This window comes from Alligator mississippiensis, chromosome 3, assembly GCF_030867095.1.
Source record: "Alligator mississippiensis isolate rAllMis1 chromosome 3, rAllMis1, whole genome shotgun sequence".
Classification (NCBI taxonomy): Eukaryota; Metazoa; Chordata; order Crocodylia; family Alligatoridae; genus Alligator; species Alligator mississippiensis.
In genome coordinates this window covers 77,924,902-77,949,890 of record NC_081826.1, presented here as the reverse complement: position 1 = coordinate 77,949,890, position 24,989 = coordinate 77,924,902, and the positions used below count along the sequence as shown (strand labels likewise).

General features: G+C 47.5%; 1 protein-coding gene across 3 annotated transcripts in view; it reads left to right on the top strand.

Moving 5' to 3' along the window:
- The window catches only part of LOC102570620 (H(+)/Cl(-) exchange transporter 6), a 133,564-nt gene that overhangs the window by 49,917 nt on the left and 58,658 nt on the right, over window positions 1-24,989 (top strand). For all 3 annotated transcript variants that reach the window (XM_059724106.1, XM_059724107.1, XM_019498718.2), the window contains exon 11: window positions 19,777-19,943. In XM_059724106.1, the coding sequence (XP_059580089.1) occupies window positions 19,777-19,943 (167 nt within the window). The remainder of the gene's footprint in view (window positions 1-19,776; window positions 19,944-24,989) is intronic.

The window sequence follows — 24,989 nt, the reverse complement described above, 5'->3', positions numbered from 1 at the left end:
AGGCTGGAGCAGCTTCTGCTGTGCACCGCTTGTCCAAGGCAGTGCAGCAGCACCATTCTGTGCCTCTCCCCCACCCCCCCGCTCCCCATGGCTGGGCGAGCAGCAGGAGGGCATAGCCCCACTCCCAGCACCTTCCAGAGTACAGCCTGCCCTATGCAGATCCAGGGGCACACCCACTCCCATGCCCTCCCTGACTAGCAGTGTCTGGCAGCATGCAGTGGTGGGAGCCCCTTCCCCAAGTCCTGCGCCCCCCTGCTCTGAATAGGCAGCTTGTCCTAGCCCCAGCACCAATCCCTCCCTCGCTGTGGGGGCGTTGATCTGTCCCCCCCATGCCTCTTCCCTCACCCCTCCGCCTATCACAACAGACTTACCCGCTGAAGGCAGATGTGTTTAGCATGGTTGAGGACTGCCGCCGGTTTGGTCTATGGCCAAATCTCCAAATTGGTGCCAAATCTTCAAATCGGATTTGGCCGAAATGAATTGGGACTGTGACTTGAATCGCCAAATGATATCACTGTCCCTCTGAATCGGCCAAATCCAAATCAAATACTTTCTGCTTCGCACAGGCCTAGTATTTATCTCTCTTTTCTTTGCTTTCCTGATGCGTGTTTAGTTTATCTTATTAATAAGGCAGAGCCAGAGCTTTTTTATACATGATGACACATTTCATAAAGAAAGGGTGATGCATAGCACCATTTCTGTTGCAAACCGCCCTGACTCCAATTTTATTCAAATTAACCTTTTCTCAGAATTGCAATCTTTTCTATCAGGCCGATTGCAATATATCACATACACCAAGTTCTTTTCCTCATTGAACTTACTCCAATTAATAAGTTAATGGAATATGCTTATCTAGGGGTAGCTTTACTGGAAAGTGGAATTAATGAAACTGTATTCTCAAAGAAAGAGAGAAAACTTCTAGGATTTCAGAATTCTTGAGGAAGATCCTTAAGAACCTGGAGGTTCAAAGTGAAGCTATGCTCATTTGCATATATCTACAGGCTTCGGAAAGGATTGAATTTCAATGGCATAGAGCCTGCCGTGTCAAAGCAGGAGGGAAGCCCATAGATGCCAGAAGTGTTTCACTGGTGAAAAACTAGTGCGAGATCAGAAATTTGGTGTTCAAAAAGACACATATCAGTTTCAGTATTGCTTCAGTTGGGCAGAAATCCATTCCTGTGTCTTTCTTACAAATCAATGAGCCATATGATCAATTGTTTTAAGTGTGCTTACATAGGTTAATGTACAATGTTCAGCTGGGTTGTCCAGGAATTCTAAGTAGCTTGCTTGTATTCAAAGAGACTTGTGTTTGATGTGGTTAGTAGTTTGCTCGCATTCAGTAAACTTGTTGATTTGGAATAAGTTGTTGAATACACTAAGTGAGGTTACCTTTCTGAGATACTGATTTGGATGAACTTGAGAACTGCTTTGTTGGGTTGGGTGTCTGTTATGAATGTGGGGCAAAGTGATTGGTTAAAAAAAAGCTTATTGTTCTCTTTCCAGGGGTTTTGGGAATAATATCTGTTATCGTGTTGCTTATTGTTTTCGCTGTCCATGGAGCTGTTGACCCATCAATTCAAAGAAGATACAACTATAGGTCTTTAAGAATTGAAATCAGGAATATTATAATATTTCACGTTTGTGTAGCATTTTAAATTTAGAGATCTGAAAGAACTTTACATGGATGCATAATGGAATCGTACATACTATTTATTGTTTTCAGATATTATTCTGCTGCACTTTATTTTACAGTCTCTCTCCCTCAAGATCTTCTAATTATTATGTTTCCCAGGACTTGGACAAAAGAGCATTAGTTTCTATTTTTTAAGGAGGATGTCACCAACAAAATGTTGAGCTTTTTTTAGTGGGCTTCACAAATCTACAAATTCTGATTCTCACAAAAAAAAAAAAAAAACACAGACAAAAAGGATCACAATGAACATTCTTTTCTACCAAAATAAATTAAGAACCAGTATAGAAAAGTATACTTACTTGTTACTCTCAGTAGTTGGGCATACCAATGTTCTTAAAATGAACTTGCTATGTGTCACGGCGGGGTCCTCGCAGAGGGCCGTCCGTGATCTCCTTGAGGTCCCTCGTTCCGTGTACAGGCCGGCCCAAGGCACCCTCTAATTCTCGCCCGCCACGTCTTGTTGGAAATATATTAGGGAGGCTGCCTACGACTCCCTGGGCACGGCTACTTGGGACCTCTGTCCCCGCGGTTCTTCCGGACCCCCTGGGGGTCTCCCGATATGGTGGGTGTTCCTTGGACACCCTAGCCTTATGGGCTATGCGTGGCTCCTACCTCCCCTGATACTACGCCCCAAGCCTCGCAGATGTAGTACACGTTGTTCGGTCTGTACGCCCGCTTCCCAGGCCTCCTCTATAGTGTAGCCCACTCTGGGCTCTCTCTCTCGTACCCAGTCTCTCGCTGGGACTCTCCTGATGGTGCGGTCCCGCTCAGGGACTCCCTAGCGGGCCCCGGCCCTTCCGGCCAACCGCACAGGTACCCTCTCTGACCCCGGCTCACTGTGCTGCTACTCCCTGTCTTCCCAGGGGCAACCGCAGCACCCTGCCTCAGTCTGAGGGGTGTTACCGCACTAGCCTGCGGCCAGGCTCGCTATGCCCGTCTCGGGCTCCTCGATATGGCCCCTCTAGGGCTCCTCAGTAATGGCCCCTCTCTAGGGCTCCTCAATATGGCGCTCCCCCTCTTTGGGGCTCGCCGTGCCCCCACGGGGCTTCTCAATCATATACAACTCTCTAGCGGGCCTCCGGTCCTATGGGCCAGCTGCACGGGCACCCTCTCTGACCCTGGTTCACCGCGCTGCTACTCCCTGTCTTCTCGGGGCAACCGCAGCACCCTGCCTCAGTTTGAGGGGTGTTGCCGCACTAGCCTGTGGCCGGACTCGCTATGCCCATCTCGGGCTCCTCGGTAATGGCCCTTCTCTCTAGGGCTCCTTAGTGTGGCGCTCCCCCCTCTTTGGGGTTCGCCGTGCCCATACTGGGCTACTCAATAACATACAATGGCGCTCCCCCTCTTTGGGGTTCGCCGTGCCCACACTGGGCTACTCAATAATATTGGCCCTTTCCTGGGGCCGGGGTCTATGTTCCCCCCCCACATGCAATCCGGGGTCTAGGTCCCCGCCCGCAACCCGCGGGTTGCGCCCGCAACCCGCGGGTTGCGCCCGCAACCCGCGGGTTGCGCCCGCAACCCGCGGGTTGCGCCCGCAACCCGCGGGTTGCGCCCGCAACCCGCGGGTTGCGCCCGCAACCCGCGGGTTGCGCCCGCAACCCGCGGGTTGCGCCCGCAACCCGCGGGTTGCGCCCGCAACCCGCGGGTTGCGCCCGCAACCCGCGGGTTGCGCCCGCAACCCGCGGGTTGCGCCCGCAACCCGCGGGTTGCGCCCGCAACCCGCGGGTTGCGCCCGCAACCCGCGGGTTGCGCCCGCAACCCGCGGGTTGCGCCCGCAACCCGCGGGTTGCGCCCGCAACCCGCGGGTTGCGCCCGCAACCCGCGGGTTGCGCTCCTCGCTGCCAGTTGCTCACGCACTGGCGTGCGAGCTGCGCCTTCCCTGGCGCTATGCAAATAATGCGCCCTCTTGGCGCTAGGGCACCCCACACTCTCTGGGGTCCCTATAATTGAGGCCTCCTCCAACCCCTACAGCCTCGCCCAAGACTCCAGATGTAATAACACAAACACAACACAAAACCACAAGCCCCTAGGCTGCAACATAACCACAAGCCGCATGGCCATACCTCAGTATCATAGTTCAGGGCTATCATGAGCTGTACTTGCAACTCAGGCTCCTTCCCATATCTCAGCTGAGGGAGCTCCTGCTTCTCTGGCTGCTGGCAGAGAACTGCCAGCCTGGCTCCGGCCCTGGGCTTTATAAGGGCCAGGCCCTGCCCCCTACAGGCAGCTGGCTCCCCTTAGTTGCTCCGGCAACCCACAGCTGTGCTCAATTAGCTCTGCCAGGGCTCTCTCCCTGGCAGTTTCTCCTCTCTAGGAGCAGGCACCGAGGTGCCCTGCGACACTATATTATTAGTATGTGCTAAGATGACAAACTGTGGATGGGCAGGGGAGAGCAGTGAATGTGATGTACCTTGACATTAGCAAAGCTTCTGACACTGTCTGCTCCAACATTCTCATTAACAAGCTAAGAAAAGAAAAGCTAAGAAAATGCAGACAAGATGCAAATACTGTAACATGGACACGTAACTGGTTAGATCATTGTGCTCCATGAGTAGTCGTTAATGGCCCAATGTCTAGTCGGGAGGAGGCACCAAGTGAGGTCCTTGGAAGGGTGTTCTGTCCTAGTTCCAGTACTATTCAACATCTTCATTAATGATGTGGATGATGGGATTGAGTGATCTCTTTGCAAATTTGTGGATGATACCAAGTTGGGTGGAGTTGCAGATGCTCTGGGAGGCAGGGCTAGGATCCAGAATGACCTGGAGTGGATAGACTGGAGAACTGGTCTGCAGTCAATCAGATGAAATTCAGCAAGGACAAGTGCAAAATCCTGCACTTGGGACAGAAGAATTACATGCATGAAGACAAACTGGGGGATCACTGGCTAGCCTGTAGTACTGTGGGGAAGGATCTGGACGTTACTGTGTACCATAAGCTGCATATAAGCCAACAGTATGCTCTTATTGCAAGGAAGGCCAGGAGTATACTGAGCTGTATCAACAGGTATATCACTTGTAAAACAAGGGAAGTGATTTTTGCTACTCTATTTAGCACTAGTGTGGCCTCCCGTGGAATACTGTATCCAGTTCTGGGCTCCATACTTCAAGAAAGATGTGGACAGATTGGAGGGAGATCAGCATAGAGAAACAAAAATGATTAGGGGCCTCAGAAGCAAGACTTGGAAGGAAAGGCTCAAAAAGCGAGGGTTATTTAGTGTGGAGAAGAGAAGACTGAGGGAGGATTTGATAAGTCTTCAAATACCTGTGTGGCAGTTATAGAGTAGATGGAGTTAGGCTTTTTTTTCTCTGGCTATAGGGGACAGGACTAGGAGCAATGGACCCTGCCTGAGCCTCAATGGTGCGCAGATTGGTGCATGGTGCTCAGGCTGAAAGGCGCTCAAGGCTACCTGAGGCTGTGAACCTGGCAAGCGGCTGGGTGAGATGGTGCATGTATTGGTGCATGGAGAGCTGGCCCTGGGAGCAGTTCGAGGCTGCTTGGGCCCCACATAGTAGGCAGGTCAGCACATGGCGAGTCAGCCCTGGGAGCAGCTTGAGGCTCCTCAGGTTAGCCCCAGCTCTAGGTCGGATAACCAGAGCCCCGCAGTGTGGCTCAGCATTAAACTAAAAGAGCCCCAGTGCCCAGAGCAGGACCTGGGAAGGGGAAAGACCCCTGGCGTGAGGCTGGGGAACCAGAAACAGTGAGGGATTGTCTTTCATAGGAGCTCCCTGTCTGCCCAATGTGGGGCCCAGAAGTAAGGACCCTCAACTCGAGGCCAATGACTCCAGGAGGCCTGAGACAGTGTGGGGACCCAGAGGCCAGATGGACAGCCCCCAGAGGAAGGACTGTGAGTTACCGGGACCTGGGTCCTGCAGGGGTGGCACCCCCGGGCACAGGACCCTGGGGGGAGTGGGCAAGGGGGAAGGCCCCATACCTCCACTCTCCAGGGTTGGAGGGGAGGAGACCCCAAATATACACTGGGGAGGGTTCTGTGGAACCCCCAGGGGCCTTGGGGGAGAAGACCCTATCCCATCTGAAGGACCAAGTGGTTGGAACCCAGATAGGGTGCATCTAATATCTGGTATAGTTATGTTTCCTATTTGGTATCTATTGTTATTGTTGGTGTTATAAATAGCTAGGTGTATTAATTCTGTATAATGGGCTTTGTAAGGATGTCTTTATTGGCTAACCGACTTGTGGTATAAACTTGCTGGACTGACTGTCCTGGGATCCACCCCTCTTCTGGGCCTGAGGCATGGGTACTTACCCACATGCCCTCCCTAGGGCAGACTTCCTCTTGCTAACAGACCTTTATATGCATATTTGTATCTATATCTGCAATTCTATCCATCTTAAAGAGTTTTATATATAAATGCTGGTAACTCAATAAATTGTATATAGTTAAGAAGTTTGGGCCTGGGTAACTCTATAGAGGAAAGAGGGATCTGCTTAAAACTCTGGCATCCCTCTCTCAGCACCCCCTCCTACCTACCCATCCCATCTGACAGAGAATAGGACACACCCTTGGGTGTACCTGGGTTACATTCTCAAAGGCTCAGAAATAATTCATGAGCTCTATATTCTCTATAGCTGAGAATGAATAGAAAAAGCTCATTAACTTTCTAATTTGGCATGCAGCCTTTCCATATTGTAAATCTGTGAGGCGTATTGCTTTTGTGGAGCCTGATGCACAAAGTATAGTAGTAATCTCTTTCAGTAGTGTACATAACTGGAAAGCCTAACTTTCCATGGCCAGCATGACAATTGTCTTTTGAGCACCTTTATTACACTTGCTGAGGGTATCCTAGCAATCCACTTCTACAAGTACCTCTAGCAGAAATGCTTTATTAGGGAGGTGACCAATTTTTAAAGTTCTATTGGATTTTATCTGTTTTGTTTATTAGAAAATCTTGTTATGGTTACTGAGCTAGTTAGAAAGAGACATACAACTTTGTAACCATGTTTAAGAATAAATTAATGAATGTAGTAGTCTGGGCATGAGAGACATTTATCTACAGATTAATTTGAAGATGACTGATAAGATAACTGCAGAGAAATTGTAGGCTTTAGTAGTGCCTAAGATGCTTTAAAAGAGTAGATGAGATCTCTTTAAGTGTGAAATGAACTGAACAGAAACACATTCAGGAAGAGGCTAGCAGTCTTGCTTAGAGATGGAGCATAAATATGGGCCCTTCCCTCTGGCCTGCTCCATTATGAAAATGCAGGATGGTGGGTAGTGACAATCTAATTATTGGATTATAGGAATATTACTGGAGATGGTTTAGATGCTTTGTACAGAGATTACTTTGTTACCATATTACTTATAAACCAGATTGTACTGCTAATAGCAATGTAATATTGCTTTAAGTATTATAGTAGTTTGGTAAGAAAATCCAGATACAAATCCAGATAAACTGTGAACTGGTCCAGTACATTTAGGACTAAGATGGCAGCAGAAACAACAGTTGCACCAGTGCTGCTCCTGGGTAGGGTATAATTTTTTTAACTCGTGTTAAGTGGTGAAATCACAACCCTGTTGTCATTTCTTCCTGGGAAAGAAAGCATAAATGATCAAAAGGTTTCTGTTGGCTACAAAAACCCTGAAACACCTGCTGGCGCCATAAATGCTTTTTTGGCTGTATTCAGTACATGGCAGCATAAACTTGCAGTGAAGCTGCTCTGTGCATGAGAGAAAAAGATGCTTTCCTAGAAAAATGTGGACACACCTACTTTAAGATAAAGTCTTCAGAGCAGATTTTAGAACAGGGAAGAACAGGATATAGCCTGCATGCTGGATCTGGCCTGCTGAAGGATTTTATCTGGCCCGCAGCAGGTCCCTGGGCCCTGTCCAGCCCAGGCCTGGGGGGCTGCCTGAACCATGTGTGCAGCCAGTCCTGCCACTCCTGGGTGCACTGTGGGGCATGGTGGCTGGACTCAGCTTCCTGGCAGCCTCAGCTGCCACCAATCCTGGCTTTGCTGCCTGGGCACCCCAGCCTGTCTGCCCTGAACCCACCACTGTGGGTGTTCAATGGGGCGGGTGGGCATGTGGAGTCTCCATGGAGGCTGGCTCAGGACCCTTGTGGCAGGGTGTGCTTAGCTGGGCAGATGGGATGGGCCTGCAGGTGGGTGGGGAGCAGTGTCCGGGGGCAGGACAGGCAGATGGAGCCAGGGTCCGAATTGAGGGATGGTGACAGTGCAGGGCTGGGGCCTGGGGCAGAGCTGCTCCCTGCACATCTCTGCCCGCACAACTGGTGCCTGTTGTAGGGATGAGTGGGGACTGGGTTGCGGCTCTACCCTGGGCCTGGACCTGCAGTGTCTTTGCCTTATGATCCTAGCCCTGGCCCTGCACTCCCAGATGCTGCTCCCCACCTACCCATGGCCCTGTCCCATCTGCCCAGCTGAGCGTGCCATGCCCATGGGGGTCCTGGGCTGGCTTCCATGGAGACTCCACCCGCCTGTCTGCTCCATCTGGTGCTCCCTATGGTTGGTGCAGGGCAGATGGGCCTGGGCCAGATAGGATCAATTGCCCCCTCTCCCCACTGTGCCAGGCCAGGTCAGCACTCATGCCCTCCCCCAAACCCACAACAGCTCACCAAAACTCCCTAAGTGGCCCTCCAGCTCAAATAATTGCCCACCCCTGGTTTAGAGCCTGCCAAGTGCCAGTTTGAATTGATGGGATTTAAAGGCATACCATTACTAGGCTGCCCATTGCTTAATTCTCTCAAGAAGCATGGAGATAATGTCTTCTACTTGTAGGTCATTTTATGTTCAATTTGTTTCTAAATCTCAAACCTTCTAGCAGGCAAGCATCCTATTTGTAAAAGGCCGTTTGTAAAAAACAAAACCTGCTTTATGGGGGAATGTTGTTTACCAGGACTGATACTCCCTCTACCAGGGAAGTTAAGTACATAGTTTTTGCCCCCTATTTCATGTCTGTTCAATTCAGTAGATCGATGTTCTGTTTAAAAGGATGCTCACATGTTGCAGTCACGTGGCTCTTTCCTTTTCATGAACGTAATTGTGATCTTGGCTGATTTCTGCATTTGTACTTACAAGTGTAAATCAATCTTTCTTGCTCAATGTTATTCACTAGATCATTCACTCCCTTTGGCTAGATACTTATTACTTTTACATAAATGGAATTATAAAGGCTTCTGGGAATGTTGTTTATATCAGCAGCATTGACTCTAATGAGGTTCTATTCTAATCGTGTTCTCAAAGTTGGACTAAATCCCTGAAACATGTTAACCACAGTTTGATTGAAAACTCAGAAAAGGGTTTTTAATAGCAGATTTTAAGTAAACTGCATTTTTCTGAATTTCCTAGGCAGCTGCCTTCCTCTCTTTGATGTAGTATGCCTGGTGATGCTGTTAATGAAATGCATAATTATGTGTTATGTAATAAAGCTGAACTAAAATAAATGTGGACTAATGGATTATAATGATGTGGAGGCCTGGGAAACTCAGGACTGTGGGACTTGCTGAAAGGTACTATGGGTGACAAGAGGAGATATTATTAAAGGTCTGAATGATCTTGCTAGTAAACTAATACTATTTTTGCACGTGTGTGTGTTTCCATGTTTTCCAACTTTGTGTATAACGTAGAAAAAAGCAAGGTGAAATTTGGTAGCATGCTGATCTATGAAGTGTCAAAACAGAATGCTTTTAAGTTCTATTAGTTTTGGTGTCATTCAGTGTCTTTGTGCCTTTAGCAAGGCATATTCTGGCATAAACTGCTGCACCCCTGAGATAAAAAGGAAAAAAAAAGTTAGCTATATCGAGAAAGGGAAGGAGAGAGAGAAAATAATCTTTTAGTGAGACTCAAGCTCCTTTTGGTGGAGGGTCATAGCTGTTCTACATCTTTAAAGTCTTGCCTATACTGTATGATAAACCACAGTGAGAATTATGGCACACTGAGCATGTCTACATGTGTATTAAGACAGTGTTTCTAATGTGCTTTAAATTTAGTGCCTCCAATGTGAGGTACTAAACAAATGTGCATTAGGTCACCTTAATGCTCAGTGATGAACACACATGGTTTTTAAGTGACACTTACTGTGCATTAGCGTAATTGCAGTTTTTTACATAATGCTTTAATGCGCAGTAAAATTGGCTACTGTGCATTAAAGCGAACATGTAGATGTGCCCACTGGTTACACTGTGTTAACTCCCCATGTAGATACATGGGCGTGTGAGAGTGCTTTTATGTACCCCACTTTGAAAGTGGATTAAGCTACCTTGTACTTACTGGGTGCATGCAGATATTTGGGAGGTTAGATCTGGTTAAAAAAAAACAACAACAAAGGTGTCTGATCTAACTTGGTTTGCCCAAGCCCTTCCACAGAACTTGCTAGCCACCCTGATCCTCCCTGCCCCTCTTTGTACCCCAACTTATCTTGGATCAGGCTCTGCCCCTGCTGCTGATTGACTGAGAGGCAAAAACTGTGGCAAACGTAAAAGAGAGCAGAAATGGTGTTGCTTACCATGAGATGCCACCACGCTTTCCGTAGATCATGGAAATACATGGATTTTTGTATTTTTAAACAGAGTTTTTTGCTCATTTCCTGTGGAAAACTATGATCTCTGCTAAACACTGAGTTAGACTGGGCAGCCATTTTTAACTCAGTCTAGCCCCCTACACTTCTACATATTATGTCTGTATTCACCTGCTGTGCACGCAGGAGTCTCCCCTGAGAATTAGTATGGAATAGCTAATGAAGTAAATTCTCACCCTTGTTTCTCCATGTAGACCAACCTTAATTTACCCTGCTTTAAGGCTCAGCAGCAGGGAGCAAATGGCACTACTCTGAACGGGGGAAGGTAACAGAGCATTATGGCATGTGTTGCTATATACTATATTTACTTGCATAGTATATGCACCCTTTCCCCCCAAAATCAGCCCTCCAAACTTTGGGTACATGTCTTAAGTGGGGAAGCTAAATTTTTTTTGCTGCAATAGGAACAAGCAGACACTGCTGCAAGATAGGTACCCTGTCTCTCCTCCTGCTGGTAGGTGGAGTTTAGCCTTCTGTGTCATAGCAACAGTGTTAACCCCCTGAGTTGCAGCTGCTGCAATCAGGATCACCTGCAATCAGCATTTAGCCATACCTGGAAAAATCTTTTTTTCCTTCATTCTGCCTTCCCAAGCCAAGTTTTGTTTCATATTTTGGGGCATGTGGTATATGAGAAAATATTTTAGTATTAAAACCCTTGTACCCACCACTTATCCCATTCCTGGATCCACTACTGGGTGCATATGATAAAAAAGAAATGTTCTTACCTGGTATCTTGTTTATAACTATCTTTTGGGGGATTCTCTTCCAGACCGAGGGTCAGAGGGCCTTCATTTATTTTATTTTTGCCAAGGGACTAACTTACTTTTGAGTCATAAGAACATAAGAACTTCTATTTTCTGGGTCAGACTGTAGATCCATCTTGCCCAGTATCCTATGTCACACAGTGGAAGAGAGTGGATGCTGGAAGAGAGGGTTAACAGTGCATGACCAGGGTTTTTTCCCAGTTCCTCTCCCACTAGCAGCCTCCAGCATTTAAGGTCCAGGAGGTTTTGCTCCTTGTTCAATGGCTACCGATACATCTTTCCCCCCAAGAATTTGTCCAATACCATGTTGAATCTGGTTAAACTGTCAGCTTTCGCAACATTTTGTGGCAATGAGTTCCACACTTTAATGACAAGCTATGTGAAAAGAGAACAATCTTTTATTAGTTTTAAACTTACTAGTTTAATTTTAAGCCCCCTAGTTCTTCTACTGTGAGGGACAGTAAATAATAACTCCCTATTTGCATTGTCTTCACCATTTAATATTTTGTAAACCCTTATCATGTACCTCTTTAAGCATCTCTTCAAATCTAAATAGTTTTACCTTCTTTAGTGGTATGGACGGGCTTCCCTCCGTAGGCTAATCATCCTTCTTGCCCTTGAAACCATGTATTAAGGGTGTGATGCAAAACCCTTCCTTTGACATGCCTTCCTTTGCTGGTCCAAAGAACATAACATAGGGCTTGCTTATCAATGGTAGTTGCACAACAGGAATTAGAATTCACTTATTCCAACAGCTAATGTTATGCAAATGGCTGTATTACTGGTATGGGGGTTGCTTTGCCAGTACTGAATGCTACATGATGAAGAATGACCCAAACCAAACGTGTAGGTCACCACTGTGCCCTGGAACATTGTAGCTGGGGTTGATTATGACATACTTTTTGCTTTGTTCAGTGCACTTTGGTTTTGCAGTATATGGGCAGCCAATTGTCTGCATGTGAAAGAAAAGCAAATGAAATCTGCTTGAAATAGAACTGATGAAAAGTTGGATTTCTATGTTCATTATAGTTTTTTGAAAGTTTTAATTGGCAGGGCTGATAAGTTTTAGACAATACAGTGAGTCATACCTCAGCATATTTTGAATGAGATTTTAATTGTTTCACTGAATTTCTTGGGGCCAGAGGCTATTCCACCTATCTAAATGATACTTAAATATTTATATGCAATCCTATTGCACCCTTTTGAAATCACTGGAAAAACATTAATATGAATGGAGAGTGAATCTTCCTCTTTACTACTTTTTGTGACTTAGTTTTAAGGCTCAAATGAAAATGCATTATCAGCATAACACGGAGTAGAATGTAATAGGATAGCTCACAACCATCTAAGTACCACTTAGACATCTGATAGGTGGAATAGGATCTAGAGCCTAAATAAAATTATTTATTAGTCCTTAGGGGAAGGTCCTTTAGAATCAAATAGTGAAACTATAATTTTTTTTCTGTAGACTTTTTAAACCAACGCATACTGCTGTAGCAGGGATTTCATTCTTTCAAATTCTATGCCTTGCCTTAATTCTATGGGAAGAATAGCATATCATCCAATCTTGCTTTTTAGAGAATTTCCTATAGAACAGTAGTTCCCAAACTTTTTCTTATTGCATTCTTCCTTCTAGATTTACCAGCTGCCTGTGTACCCCTACAGCACACATTTTATATTTTAACTCCTTAAATACCAGTTATTATTATTATTATAATCAAAATTAAATCTGCCATTACACAATTTCTCCCATGTATCCCCCAGAGATGTCTTGTGTATCCCTAGGGGTACATGTACCACAGTTTGGAAACCCCTGCTCTAGAATACTGTTGGTTCTTATGCCTATTACATTCAGTAAAAGTTTTTTTTTCCATGCTTTTAAAATAAATAGTGTCAAAATGAATCCACAATAAAGGAGTCTCCTTCTAAATGAGTGAGCTATGGCAGGTATAATGGAGCAATTTTAAAAATCCCACAGTTGCTGTATTTCTTTTAACTGACATTTTACTGGTGTTTTCAAAATAAAGCAGTTGGATTCTAGGTTTATAGAGACATTCAAAGAATGTTGCAGAGTTGTTAGACATCATTAACTATGTCCAAGCAGAAAGGACAATTACAGGACCCATGGGGTCATACATTTCACATGAGACCCTTGTTTATGATCTTTAAATCAGACCTGACATTATAATTTGGGATATAAAAATGAGGGTAGAATTGGGGTGAGAGTGTAAGTATCGGACAAATATGCTATAGCATTTCAGGCAGAAATGTGTTTACTGACTTTCTTTGACCATTGCCTTTGTGAGGATTTCTCTAGTTTGTTACAGCTGGACAAATGTGATTATGCTATAATCAGAGGTGCCAAGTACATGGGGGCCCGAGGGCCCTGCCTCCCTTAGGAAGAGGGCTGTCACCTGAAGTGTGTAAAACTTTCCACATGTCCATTATCTTAGGCCCCCTCCTGGCAAAAATAAAAGTTGGCGCCTATGGCTATAATTCACTTTCTATGAAGACTTGAGTGTTTCTCTTTCAGAACAATGACAGGGTTTGAGTGTTAGTTCCCAGAATACCTGCTAGAGGAGGGGCATGCGCGTGCATGCACACGCGCACGTTTCTTTTTAGGATGCAATTGCATTCTAAAGAGAGGGAAGTTGGAATACATGAAGGCATTAAATATAAGTCACTGTTAAAAAGAAGCTTAAGAAGCAAACGTCTCAACAAGAGATCTTTCCATGTTGGACAATTGTCTTAGCCAATGAAAATATTTGTTGCTGGCTCAGGTGTGAGCCAGTCATTAAACTGCATTCATTTAATCTATGTCACTTTTTACTTTTAATTACATTACACTTGAGTGATGGCTGTCATTTCAGAATAGTTTTGTATTAGCCATGATGAAAAACAAGCGTATGCTTGTGTAGCAAGAAAGGGAGAGAGGAGTTTTAAGTATTAAGGAGTATTAAGTTTTTGGATAATTTTCTGTTGACCCATTCTACATACATAGACTGTGCCTCTATAACTGATGTTACAAGTAAGAGCTCTGAAATTCTGGAGAGATGGGTAGGGTGACCATGTGTCCTGGGCAAACTGGGACAGCCCTGGCTTCCATAGTCCAGTTCTTGCTGGTTGGTCAAAAGTCTAGTGGGGATGCAGAATGTCATGGTGTGCCAGGCAGGCAGGCAGGATTGGGCTACCTTGTCCCAGTCTGCCTGCCTTCCTGACACCCAGCAGCAGTGGTACCTACCCACCCACCTGTCTGATGTACCATACCCCTCCTCATCCTCCATCGGACTCCACTCTGGGACTTTTGACCAATCAGCTGGGACCGGAATATGGAAGCCAGGACTGTCCAGGTTTGCTCAGGATGTATCGTTACCCTAGATGTGGAGGAGGTAGTGGTATAGAGAACTTCTACTATAGAAGGTGGCTAGAGAAGAATGCCTTGTCCTGGGGATCCTCACTCATGTTTACCATATTAGCAAAAACTGTGCAACCCAGGTGCACCCAAGTATGTGCTCCACTCTCCAAATAGAAGTGATAGGTAGCTAGGCAGGGGTGGTGTGAGAGGGATTTGCAAAATACCGGCCAGTTCCCTCTATTCCCTATAGAGTCAGGGCAGAACAAGGGATAACAACTATATACAAATGTATTATTATATATAAAATGTAAAGCAAATGGATATAAATAAACATATTTCATGGCTGACCTGCTCCACCGGGCTTTAAACTAAGCCCGCTGGGGGATGGTGGCATGACCGCCACTGCTGGCCCGCTGAGCAAATCTTGCAAAGCCAGCGGATCATGGCACTCAAGGGAGCCCGCCCCAGCCCCAGCCCTGGTAAAATCTGTGGGCAAGGAAGGAGCCCCCCAGGGGGCGCTTGCCTGCCTGTACACAAATGCCAGGAGCTTGGGGAATAAGCAGGAGGAGCTCATCCTCCTGCTCAGTGCAAACAATTACGATGTCATAGGGATCACAGAGACCTGGTGGGACTCCACCCATGACTGGACCACGGGGATAGATGGCTATACCCTGTACAGGAGGGATCGTGTAGAGAAAAGGGGCGGGGGTGTAGCTCTCTATGTTAAGGAAAGCTACGCGTCCCTGCAAGCCGATATTGGCGACCAGGGTGGACGGCTGGAGACCCTCTGGGTTAAAATCCGTGGGGAACATGGCACAGGGGACACAATGGTGGGAGTCTATTACAGACCTCCCACCCAAAGTCCTGAGCTAGACCAGGAGTTTGCCCAGGAACTGGCTGAGGCAGCTTGCTCCAGGACCATGGTTGTCATGGGTGACTTCAATTACCCGGACATCTCGTGGGAGGATCGCTCAGCAAAATCTGAGCGGTTGCAGAGCTTCCTCTCGTGCGTGGATGACCTCTACCTGACTCAAGAAGTCTATGGGCCAACGAGAGGCAAAGCGCTGCTCGACCTGGTGCTGGCTACTGGGGAGGACCTAGTCGGCGACCTAGTGATCGATGGGAAGCTGGGTGACAGCGACCACGAGCTGATCACCTTCACCATCCGCCGAAAAGCTGGCAAGTCGGTCAGCAACACGCAAGTCCTTGACTTCAGGAAAGCCGACTTTGACAAGCTCAGGAGGCTTGTCAGTGAGGCCCTAAGGGACTGTGACCGCAGGGAGAGGGGAGTTCAAGAAGAGTGGTTGCTCCTCAAGGGAGCGATCCTCAATGCACAAACTAAGTCTATTCCATCTCGGAGGAAAGGCAGCAAGAGGGCACAGCAGCCCCCCTGGCTCTCCAGGGACCTAGCAGACCTCCTGAGGCTAAAAAGAAAGGCCTACAAAGGATGGAGGATGGGAGTCACCTCCAAGGAGGATTATTCTGCACTGGTCCGGTCCTGTAGGGAGCAGACCAGGAAAGCCAAGGCTGCAACTGAACTCCAGCTAGCTTTGAGCATCAAGGACAATAAAAAGTCCTTTTTCAGATATGTGGGGAGCCGGAGGAAAAGCAGGGGCAACGTTGGACCCCTGCTGAACCAGATGGGGCAACTGACAACTGACGCCCAGGAAAAAGCCAACCTATTAAATAGGTACTTTGCGTCGGTCTTTCATCAGCCCCATGGGACGCCCGTGCCTGCTATAGGGCCGGGAAGTCCGGGTGAGGGTGATCCCCTGCCCTCCATTAATGCTGACTTTGTGAAGGAACATCTTGAGAAGCTGGATACCTTCAAGTCAGCCGGCCCTGACAATCTTCACCCCAGGGTACTCAAGGAGCTGGCGAGCATCATAGCCCAGCCTCTAGCGCGGATCTTTGAAAACTCTTGGCGTTCTGGTGTAGTGCCCGAAGACTGGAAGAAGGCCAACGTGGTGCCTATCTTCAAGAAAGGGAGGAAAGTGGATCCGGCTAACTATAGGCCCATCAGCCTGACTTCTATCCCGGGGAAGATCTTAGAAAAGTTTATTAAGGAGGCCATCCTTAATGGACTGGCCGACGCCAACATCTTAAGGGATAGCCAGCACGGGTTTGTTGCGGGTAGGTCTTGCTTGACCAATCTCATTTCCTTCTACGACCAGGTGACCTATCACCTGGACAAGGGAGATGAGATTGATGTCATATATCTTGACTTCAAAAAAGCCTTTGATCTGGTGTCCCATGATCGTCTCTTGGAGAAACTGGCCAATTGTCGCCTTGGGTCTCCCACGATCCACTGGCTGGAAAATTGGCTCTGGGGTCGGACCCAGAGGGTAGTAATTGATGGAAGTCACTCATCGTGGTGTCCTGTGACCAGTGGGGTCCCCCAGGGCTCTGTCCTTGGACCCATACTGTTCAACATCTTCATTAACGATGTGGACACTGGAGTCAGAAGCGGACTGGCCAAGTTCGCCAATGACACCAAACTTTGGGGCAAAGCATCCACGCCAGAAGACAGGCGGGTAATCCAGGCTGACCTGGACAGGTTCAGCAAGTGGGCGGATGAGAATCTGATGGTGTTCAACGCCGATAAATGCAAGGTTCTCCACCTTGGGAAGAAAAACCCGCAGCATCCTTATAGGCTCGGCAGTGCTGTGTTGGTTAGCACCATGGAAGAAAGAGACTTGGGGGTCATCATTGACCACAAGATGAACATGAGCCTGCAATGCGATGCTGCGGCTAGTAAAGCAACCAAAACGCTGGCTTGCATCCATAGATGCTTCTCTAGCAAATCCCGGGACGTCATTCTCCCCCTGTACTCGGCCTTAGTGAGGCCGCAGCTGGAGTACTGCGTCCAGTTTTGGGCTCCACAATTCAAAAAGGATGTGGAGAAGCTTGAGAGAGTCCAGAGAAGAGCCACGTGCATGATCAGGGGTCAGGGAAGCAGACCCTACGATGACAGGCTGAGAGCCCTGGGGCTCTTTAGCCTGGATAAGCGCAGGCTCAGGGGTGATCTGATGGCCACCTACAAGTTTATCAGGGGTGATCACCAGTATCTGGGGGAACGTTTGTTCACCAGAGCGCCCCAAGGGATGACGAGGACGAATGGTCACAAACTACTACAAGATCGTTTCAGACTGGACATAAGGAAGAATTTCTTTACTGTCCGAGCCCCCAAGGTCTGGAACAGTCTGCCGCCGGAGGTTGTTCAAGCGCCTTCATTGAACACCTTCAAGATGAAACTGGATGCTTATCTTGCTGGGATCCTATGACCCCAGCTGACATCCTGCCCTTTGGGCGGGGGGCTGGACTCGATGATCTTCCGAGGTCCCTTCCAGCCCTAATGTCTATGAAATCTATGAAATATATATACAAATCTACAATTATCATATAAAGCCATATCCTTCAGATAAAGGCTGAAAGGGTACACCTCTTCAGGTAGCCTCAAACAATATATTGATAACCAGTTGAACTAAAATAGACAAACACCAGATAAGTACAGGTAAGCACAAATAAATACAGCTAAACAACAGTCAAACAGAGATATGCACAGGTAAATACAAATAAGTATGTATAACCATCTGGGAAGGGGGTCCTGGCAGTGTCCCACTAAGGATTTTTATACTCAACACTCTATTAAACTACTAATATACAAAGGTAAACTGTCCCCAAAATATAGGGTGCAGTGTCACAAAATATGAGGTGCTCTCTCACAAGCCTACAAGGCGGGGGGTGGGGAGGGGAAGAGAAGATCTACAGCGGGTCCAAAGGATGTCTCCCTAAGGGAATCCCAGACCTGGGAGCTCCTTCCAGCTCCAGCTTCCTCATGAATAAACTGCCTCAGTCGGGGTAGCTCCCCTCCCCCATGGGAATCCTTTCCCCAGCAACTCACAACTCCAGGGGCATGGATAGGTTGTCCTCGTCTCCTCAACCGAGGCGCGCCTTGCATGCAAGGCCTCCTAGGCCCTTGCTCCCTTGGGGCTGCCACCTGCGGGTGGCCCCATGCACCACTGCGTGCACCGAGGGCTCTGCCTTCTGTTGGGGCTTGGAGGCCTGGGCCACCTCATGCGGCACTAGGACTCGGTCCACTCCCGGACCCTTCATGTAGCATTATCTGCAATGAGCCAATGGCTGCTCTGTGCCAGTGGTGGCAGCCTTGACCAGCTCTCAAGGGTCTCGATCCCTCACAGATTCATCTGTGCTGAGCTGTCAACACCATGCCCTGGCCCACTGCCAGGGAGGGGGACCCAAGCTGCCATGTGCAGCTCCCAGAATCCTGGTTCCATGCACTGTCCTGTGCACTGAGTTCCTGGCCTCTCGCCAGGGGTTGCAGACCTGAGCCGCCATGAATGGCTCCCAGGGCCTCAGCCCCGTGCACCACGTTGTGCACCGGCTGGTGCTGTAGCCTTGGATTTAGGTCCTCAGGTCTCTTCTGGGCTCCGGCTCTGCCCACTGGGCAGTTCTTCCCAGCTTTTCTCCTGCCCTGCTCTCTTCTTTGTTCCCTGATACATCTGTCGCATGCTTGGCACGCTGCTCCTTTTATTCGCTCCGGAGGCTCTGCCCCCAGAGTACTGCTGGATCTGCAAAGTGCAGACTTCAATCAGGTCTGGGGCTCTTTGCCCACCCTTTCCGTGTCCCTCCCCCCCACAGGCAGGGGGCAGGGCAAGCCCCTCCCAGCAATTTCCCAATTGGTGGATGTGCTCCACCAATCACAACGGAGATTCTCTGAGCCCAGGTGGGTCAGGCTGCATGGGTAAGTCCACCACAACTGTATTGCGACTTTAGCGTTCTTCCTTGGCCAGTTTTTTCTCTTTCATTCTCTTCTCCAATGTCTTCCAGAATGACAGTCGCCCAAAGCAGCTACCTAAGTAATTTGCTTTTTCAGGAAGAAGTAGGGAACATTATAGAGAAATGCTTTTTCTCATTAGCTCAGCAAGAAAGACCAATAGAAAATATTTTGATTTATTTGTATTATTTAATATTTGCCATGGTGCTGAGGCATTAAAAATCTCCTTTCTCATTTCTTCACACCCATCCAAAGAGACAAATTGTCATAGACCACCTTATTTGAATGTAAGTTTTAACATAAGTACAGTGGATAGAGCAGATGGAAGTAGGAGGGTGTGCTGTAAGTGTGCTAGCTCATGAGAAAGCATGAGCAATGGGTTAGGTGGTTTACCCAAGTCCTGGAACAGGAGAGGGAACTCCCTTCCCTAACCAAAGAAAGGCAACTGTGCCATCTCCGTGCTCCCTCTCATTTTAACCCCAGTATATTTCCCTTATACAAAAAGAGCTTGTTGTCTTTCAGTTTTCATTGAATGCTTGTCCTTATTACAGTGTTTGCTGCCTCAATGGTCTTCAAATATACAAAATAATGAAAGTTCTTCATTTTTCTTTTTAGATCGAGATCACAAATGATGTGCAGTCCCTGTTGCTCGTGATGGTGGCTGTCATGGTGGCCAAGATGATCGGTGACTGGTTTAACCTGCCCTTGTACAGTTCCTTACTGAAGCTGAAATGCATTCCCTATTTAGACTCGGAACCTTTTGCTGGCCAGAGGAAAAAATGGTGAGATCTTATTTTGTTGGTTTTAAAAGTTTATGGGCCAAATTGTGTTCTCACATACAGGTGTGGCTCAGGATCTGATGCTTTGAGGTGTTGAATAAAGGAGCAAAGACGAGGTTTTATGTTGCACACATACAGTGAACAAGTCCTATATATTATTTGTATACCTGTGAAGTCTTTCTAGATGGATTAAGACCCTACTATGTTAGATGTTGTACAAATGCAGAAGAAAATTGCTTATGCCACAAATCTAAATTACTGTGTTTGGAAATTAGTTATGTCCATGATTAGTGTCCAAGCAATGTCTACGACAGTGCTTAAAATAGAAGTGCAATTGGTTTAATTCTCCAGATTGTAATGGAGGTTTTCTCTGAGATTTCTGAGAGGTTCTTCATAATTGTTCCTTTTTTTAGCTAAATGACTAATGCCTTGGGACAGAGGAATTGCCATACCAGATCTGAATGGCTGTTAGTTGAGTTCATTAATCTGTCTCTGACTGCTCTGTACCAAATCTTTATCCTTATAAGAGGTGGTTATATTAAAAACTGGTTCATAGGCAGAAGTTTCTTTCAGAATTCAGGCAATTACAGCTCAGAAGTTGAAAGTTGAGAATAAGAGGTTTTATATCCCTTATATTTTTATCTTAACTAATATAGCTGTGTGTATGTATGGGTAATGAGAACTGACAACTGTCTCATTATTCATATGTCCCATTTTCATTAGAATGTTCCCATGTTCATATAATGAGTGAGAGTAAAGAGGAACATCTGACTATTTCTTAGCCAGTATTCATTATTTTTCTTAATTGTAACTAAACTGATTATCCTACTTCTTTCTCTGTGTAATATTCACTGACAAGGAGTGAAGTACAGTGATCTTAAGGAAACTTGAGAGCAATCTTTGTTGACCCAGACAAGTTCTTTCTGTTTACCAGTTCTATTTGAATAATGTTTCTCCAGAACCAAGAGCTGTTTGTAGATGCCTACTGCTACCTCACTGATTTCTCTCCCTGTTGTGTTCCATTGGATAGACTTATATCTTCAAATGAATCATTGAAAGAATCAGAAATATCAATGGTTTTGCTGTCCATACTTTGTCACTTTGCTCCAACGTTAGTAATACTTGAAATCTGTCTTAGCAGGGGGGAGGGGGAGGTTGGGCATAAACTAACTGTGTATGACACAAGGGAAAAGGAGCCAGCAATGTGGTAGGAGGAAATAAAAACAATCTGTGAAATTATGGATGTCCTCTGTATGTAACATGGCAGATAAAATAGAGGGGGAAGAGGCCACAAAGTCTCCCTTAGTATTCCAGTCAGATGACATAGCCATGGAAAGAATTACAGCTAGTTTCCCGAGTTCAGAGCAAGATCCCATATATATGAAGGCACAGAAAAATATATCATTTCAGTCATTCCACTCCCACTCTTTTCCCTTCCCTCTCCTTCCAGGACCAATTTTTCAAAGAGCTTTCTGACATGGCTGAGTCCCTTGACACATTAATGGTCTTTTAAATAAGACAGATGCGTCATAGTCCTGGTAAAGATCCCCAAACCGGACATTCACCAGGCTACTGTGTTGAGTGCTCTGTGTTGGCCTAAATGCTCTTAAGTGTCTGTTGGTCTGAGTAGGCTGTGGCACTGACTTTTTCCTTGGCCTCTTTGGCATGCTCCATGGGCACAAGTTTCTTCCTCCTTTGGCTGGTCTGAAGTCAAGCCAAGGTACCTCTGGTCTTGAAAGCATCCCTCTCTGTTCAGACCAACCGTCATTTGTCTCAGTGAATCCTTCCAAAGGTTCCAGACTTGCAGACTGTGGTTTTTAAAGCCCTCTGTTAATATCTTATTTCTTTGTTCTTGTTTATATGGATGTTTTCTAAATTCCAGTCCCTATCAGAGATAAATGGTTTTGTTGGGGGTGTGATCATCCTTTTACCTCACAGTGTTCCCATTTGACTGGGATCCACTGAGGTTTAATGGCTTTCCATTGCCCCTAATCCCAGAAAGTGTATGATGCAGCCCTGGTGCCTATGATAGCAGTGGCAGACTCCACATTCTCTGAGTCATTTAATGCTGAGAAATTTCATAAGATCAACCAGAAGTTAAAAGCTGACACATTTCCCAAATCATTGCAGTAGGAAAGATGTGACAATTCAATAACTAGTAATGACTTTGTTTGAAAGTAGCTGATAAATTATCTAGCTGTGTGTGCATGCACAAATAACTCACACAGTGAAGACATCTGTAATTTCTTACTCAAAAGCATAATCAATTCCATTTGGCTTCTGTACTGAATGAAACTGGAAAGGTTTTGGAATATGATGACTATACAGTAATGGAAAGGACTGTAAGTAAGAGGCCTAATTTGGGTGAGCACCCATTCCTAATTGGGCAGGACAGTCCCGAAATGGTAACATCAAGTCTTGGTCCTGGCTGAATGACTCCAGAATAGCATTTGTCCTGCATTCCTTGTACCATGTGCAGGGATCTATTTTTTCTGTTCACCACAAAAATGCGGGAAATGGCAGGTTTTCCCTTGAAGGCTGGCAGAGTTCCAGCTTGCAAGGTGCTGCTTGGGGATGGGGGGAGCAGGATGCAGGGGGGGTACCATGTGCACGTGTGTGCATGTGGCTGGGGATACAGCCAGGTGTGTGGAGAGTAGTTCCCTGAAGGTAAGTCTGTGGTGGAGGTGGGGAGCGTAGGTTGAGGCCTCCACAGTGAGGGAGGCAGTGGGGCAGAGTTGGTAGCTGGGGCTGGGGTCCTGCCCAGCTGAGTGGGTGAATGGGGTCCACAGCTGGGGTGGGAATGCATGGCAGCACCCCCAAGGCAGGAAGGGCCTTGTGATTGGTGGTGCAGGGCTCCCAGGGGGAGGACAGCAAGGCGGGGAGTCCTGAGCCCGCAGTGGGCAGCCCACATCCTTCCCTGTCTCTCATGGGCTCTGCTCCGGCCATGCTGCCAGGGGAGTGGGGTGGGGGGCGTGGCAGGAAGGCAGAAGTGTATCTCACCTTTCCATTTTGAAAAGGTGGTCACTCTAGGGCTAATGTGACTCCCTGCCCCAGGGTTGTGAGGGGTTAAGCAGAGAGGGGTAGGGCCACTCCAAGCCCAAGAAAACCAGACCCAGACCAACCCAGATAGCTGGATTGAACTATAGCCCCTAGAGAGCTTTGAGGACTAGCAGGAAGGCAAGTGGGAATGAGGAGCTGCAAGGCAGGAAGCATGTTGTCCAGAGCCGCATGGAAGGAGCAGGGGAGAGGCCCTGCTCCCTAATATGCTCCATGCACCATTGAAAGAGGCCCCAGGGAGATTGTGGAAGAGCCTGTTCTGAGCGTAGCTGGGAGAAGTATCGACTTCCTCATTTAGAAGATTGTAGCAGACAGAGAATCTGACTGCTGTGACAAAGTAGGGCCTGAGTGAGATGCGCTTAAAAGACCACAGAAGATATTGGTGTCATTGTAATTGTGGAGTAGTGACAGTCCTTGTTTCATCTGGGGAAGCTGGGGCTGTGCACAAGGTAGAGACTCACCCCAAAGGGTCCTTGTGAGACTGTTGGAGTTGGAATTTTAAGTCGTACTGTTGAAAGGGGTCATTTTGTTTTCAGGCTTCCAAACTGGGTTTCATGGGTTATATTACAGATTGCAATTCTAGTGCCTATGGGTGCTTGTTCATGTGATACCATTACCATGTATGTGCGATGAAAATGTCACTTTGTGTGGCTTAACAGCATCACACTGTACATGTGCAAGAGTTTTGGGGGTTTAAAATGAGTTTGCATTGCATCCTGATGTAGTTTAGTGTGCAGTGTTGCAAATTGCAATAATGCAGGTGTCAGCTCACTACCCAGATGTGGGAGCGGAGGGCAAGCTATGCCGGGGTGGGGAGTGGTGGAGGAGGATCGGGTCCCCTGCTGCTTCTGCCTTTAGCAGACTCCTGCACCTGGCAGGACACTTGGGGCTGCGTGGGTATGGCCTGGCTTGGCCCTAGGGCAGTGTGGGAAGGCAGCAGGAGAGCGGCTGGGTTTGCTGGTGGCAGGAGAAGACGGCAGGGATAGTGCACAGGGCACTGCAAGTCCAGGCAGGTTGCTAACTGGCTGGGTGCTACCATAGCTCGGAGGCACCCAATCCAATACTTTCCCAAGCCCACCTGGGCTTCCAGGACCCTGTGCACCATCTCCACCACCTTCTCTGGCTGCTAGAATGCTCAGCTGCCCTCCTGCTGTTTTCTTGCACTGCTCCAGGGGCAAGCTGGGTGGGCTGGCAGCCAGAGAAGGCATCAGGGACAGTGCACGGGGTGCTGGAAGCCTGGGCGGGCTCAGGAAAGTGTTGGATTAGGTGCCTCCAAGCTGAGGCAGCACCTGTCTAGCTAGCAGCCTGCCTGTGTGGCCCCACATCCCATGCATCACCCCTACCGCCTTCTCCAGCCACCAGCAAACCCAGCTGTCTTCTTTCTGCCTCCCTGCACTGCTCCAGGGGCAAGCCAGCCTATTCCTGGGGAGTCCTAGGCATCCTCCCGGGTGGGCTGCTAGTGCGCCGGGTGCTGCCTCAGCTCAGGGTTGGGGTAGAGTTGTATTGAGCTGGATGCTGCTTCTGAGCTGGAGCAGCACCTGGCCTGCTGGCAGCCCACCCAGGTTTCCCCCCGGAGGCTATCACCAATGTGGAGGGAAGGACTGGGTCCCCCTGCAGCTCAACATATAATGAGCCCACCATAACATACACTCCAGCCACTCAAGGGCTGCTCAGCCCACCAGCGACTCACACCCCAGCTGTGGGCAGGCTCCGGCTCTGTGGGGAAGGCAGAAAGGGTCGGGCCCCTTGCTATAACGTGATGGAAACATTTGAAACAGTTTAGTCCTCAGGGTTTTATTCTATACAGGGGTTTTATTCTTTTCAGTCTAGGGGGCATAGAATAAAACCCTGAGGACTAAACCCCTGTTATGTATACAAGCACCCTATATGTATAAATAAATCCAGCCTGTTTTGTTTGTAGCCTCTTATTAAATTGAGGTATTTATGGGAAACTGAGTCACCACCGCCACACACCCACACTCCCTTGCAAGG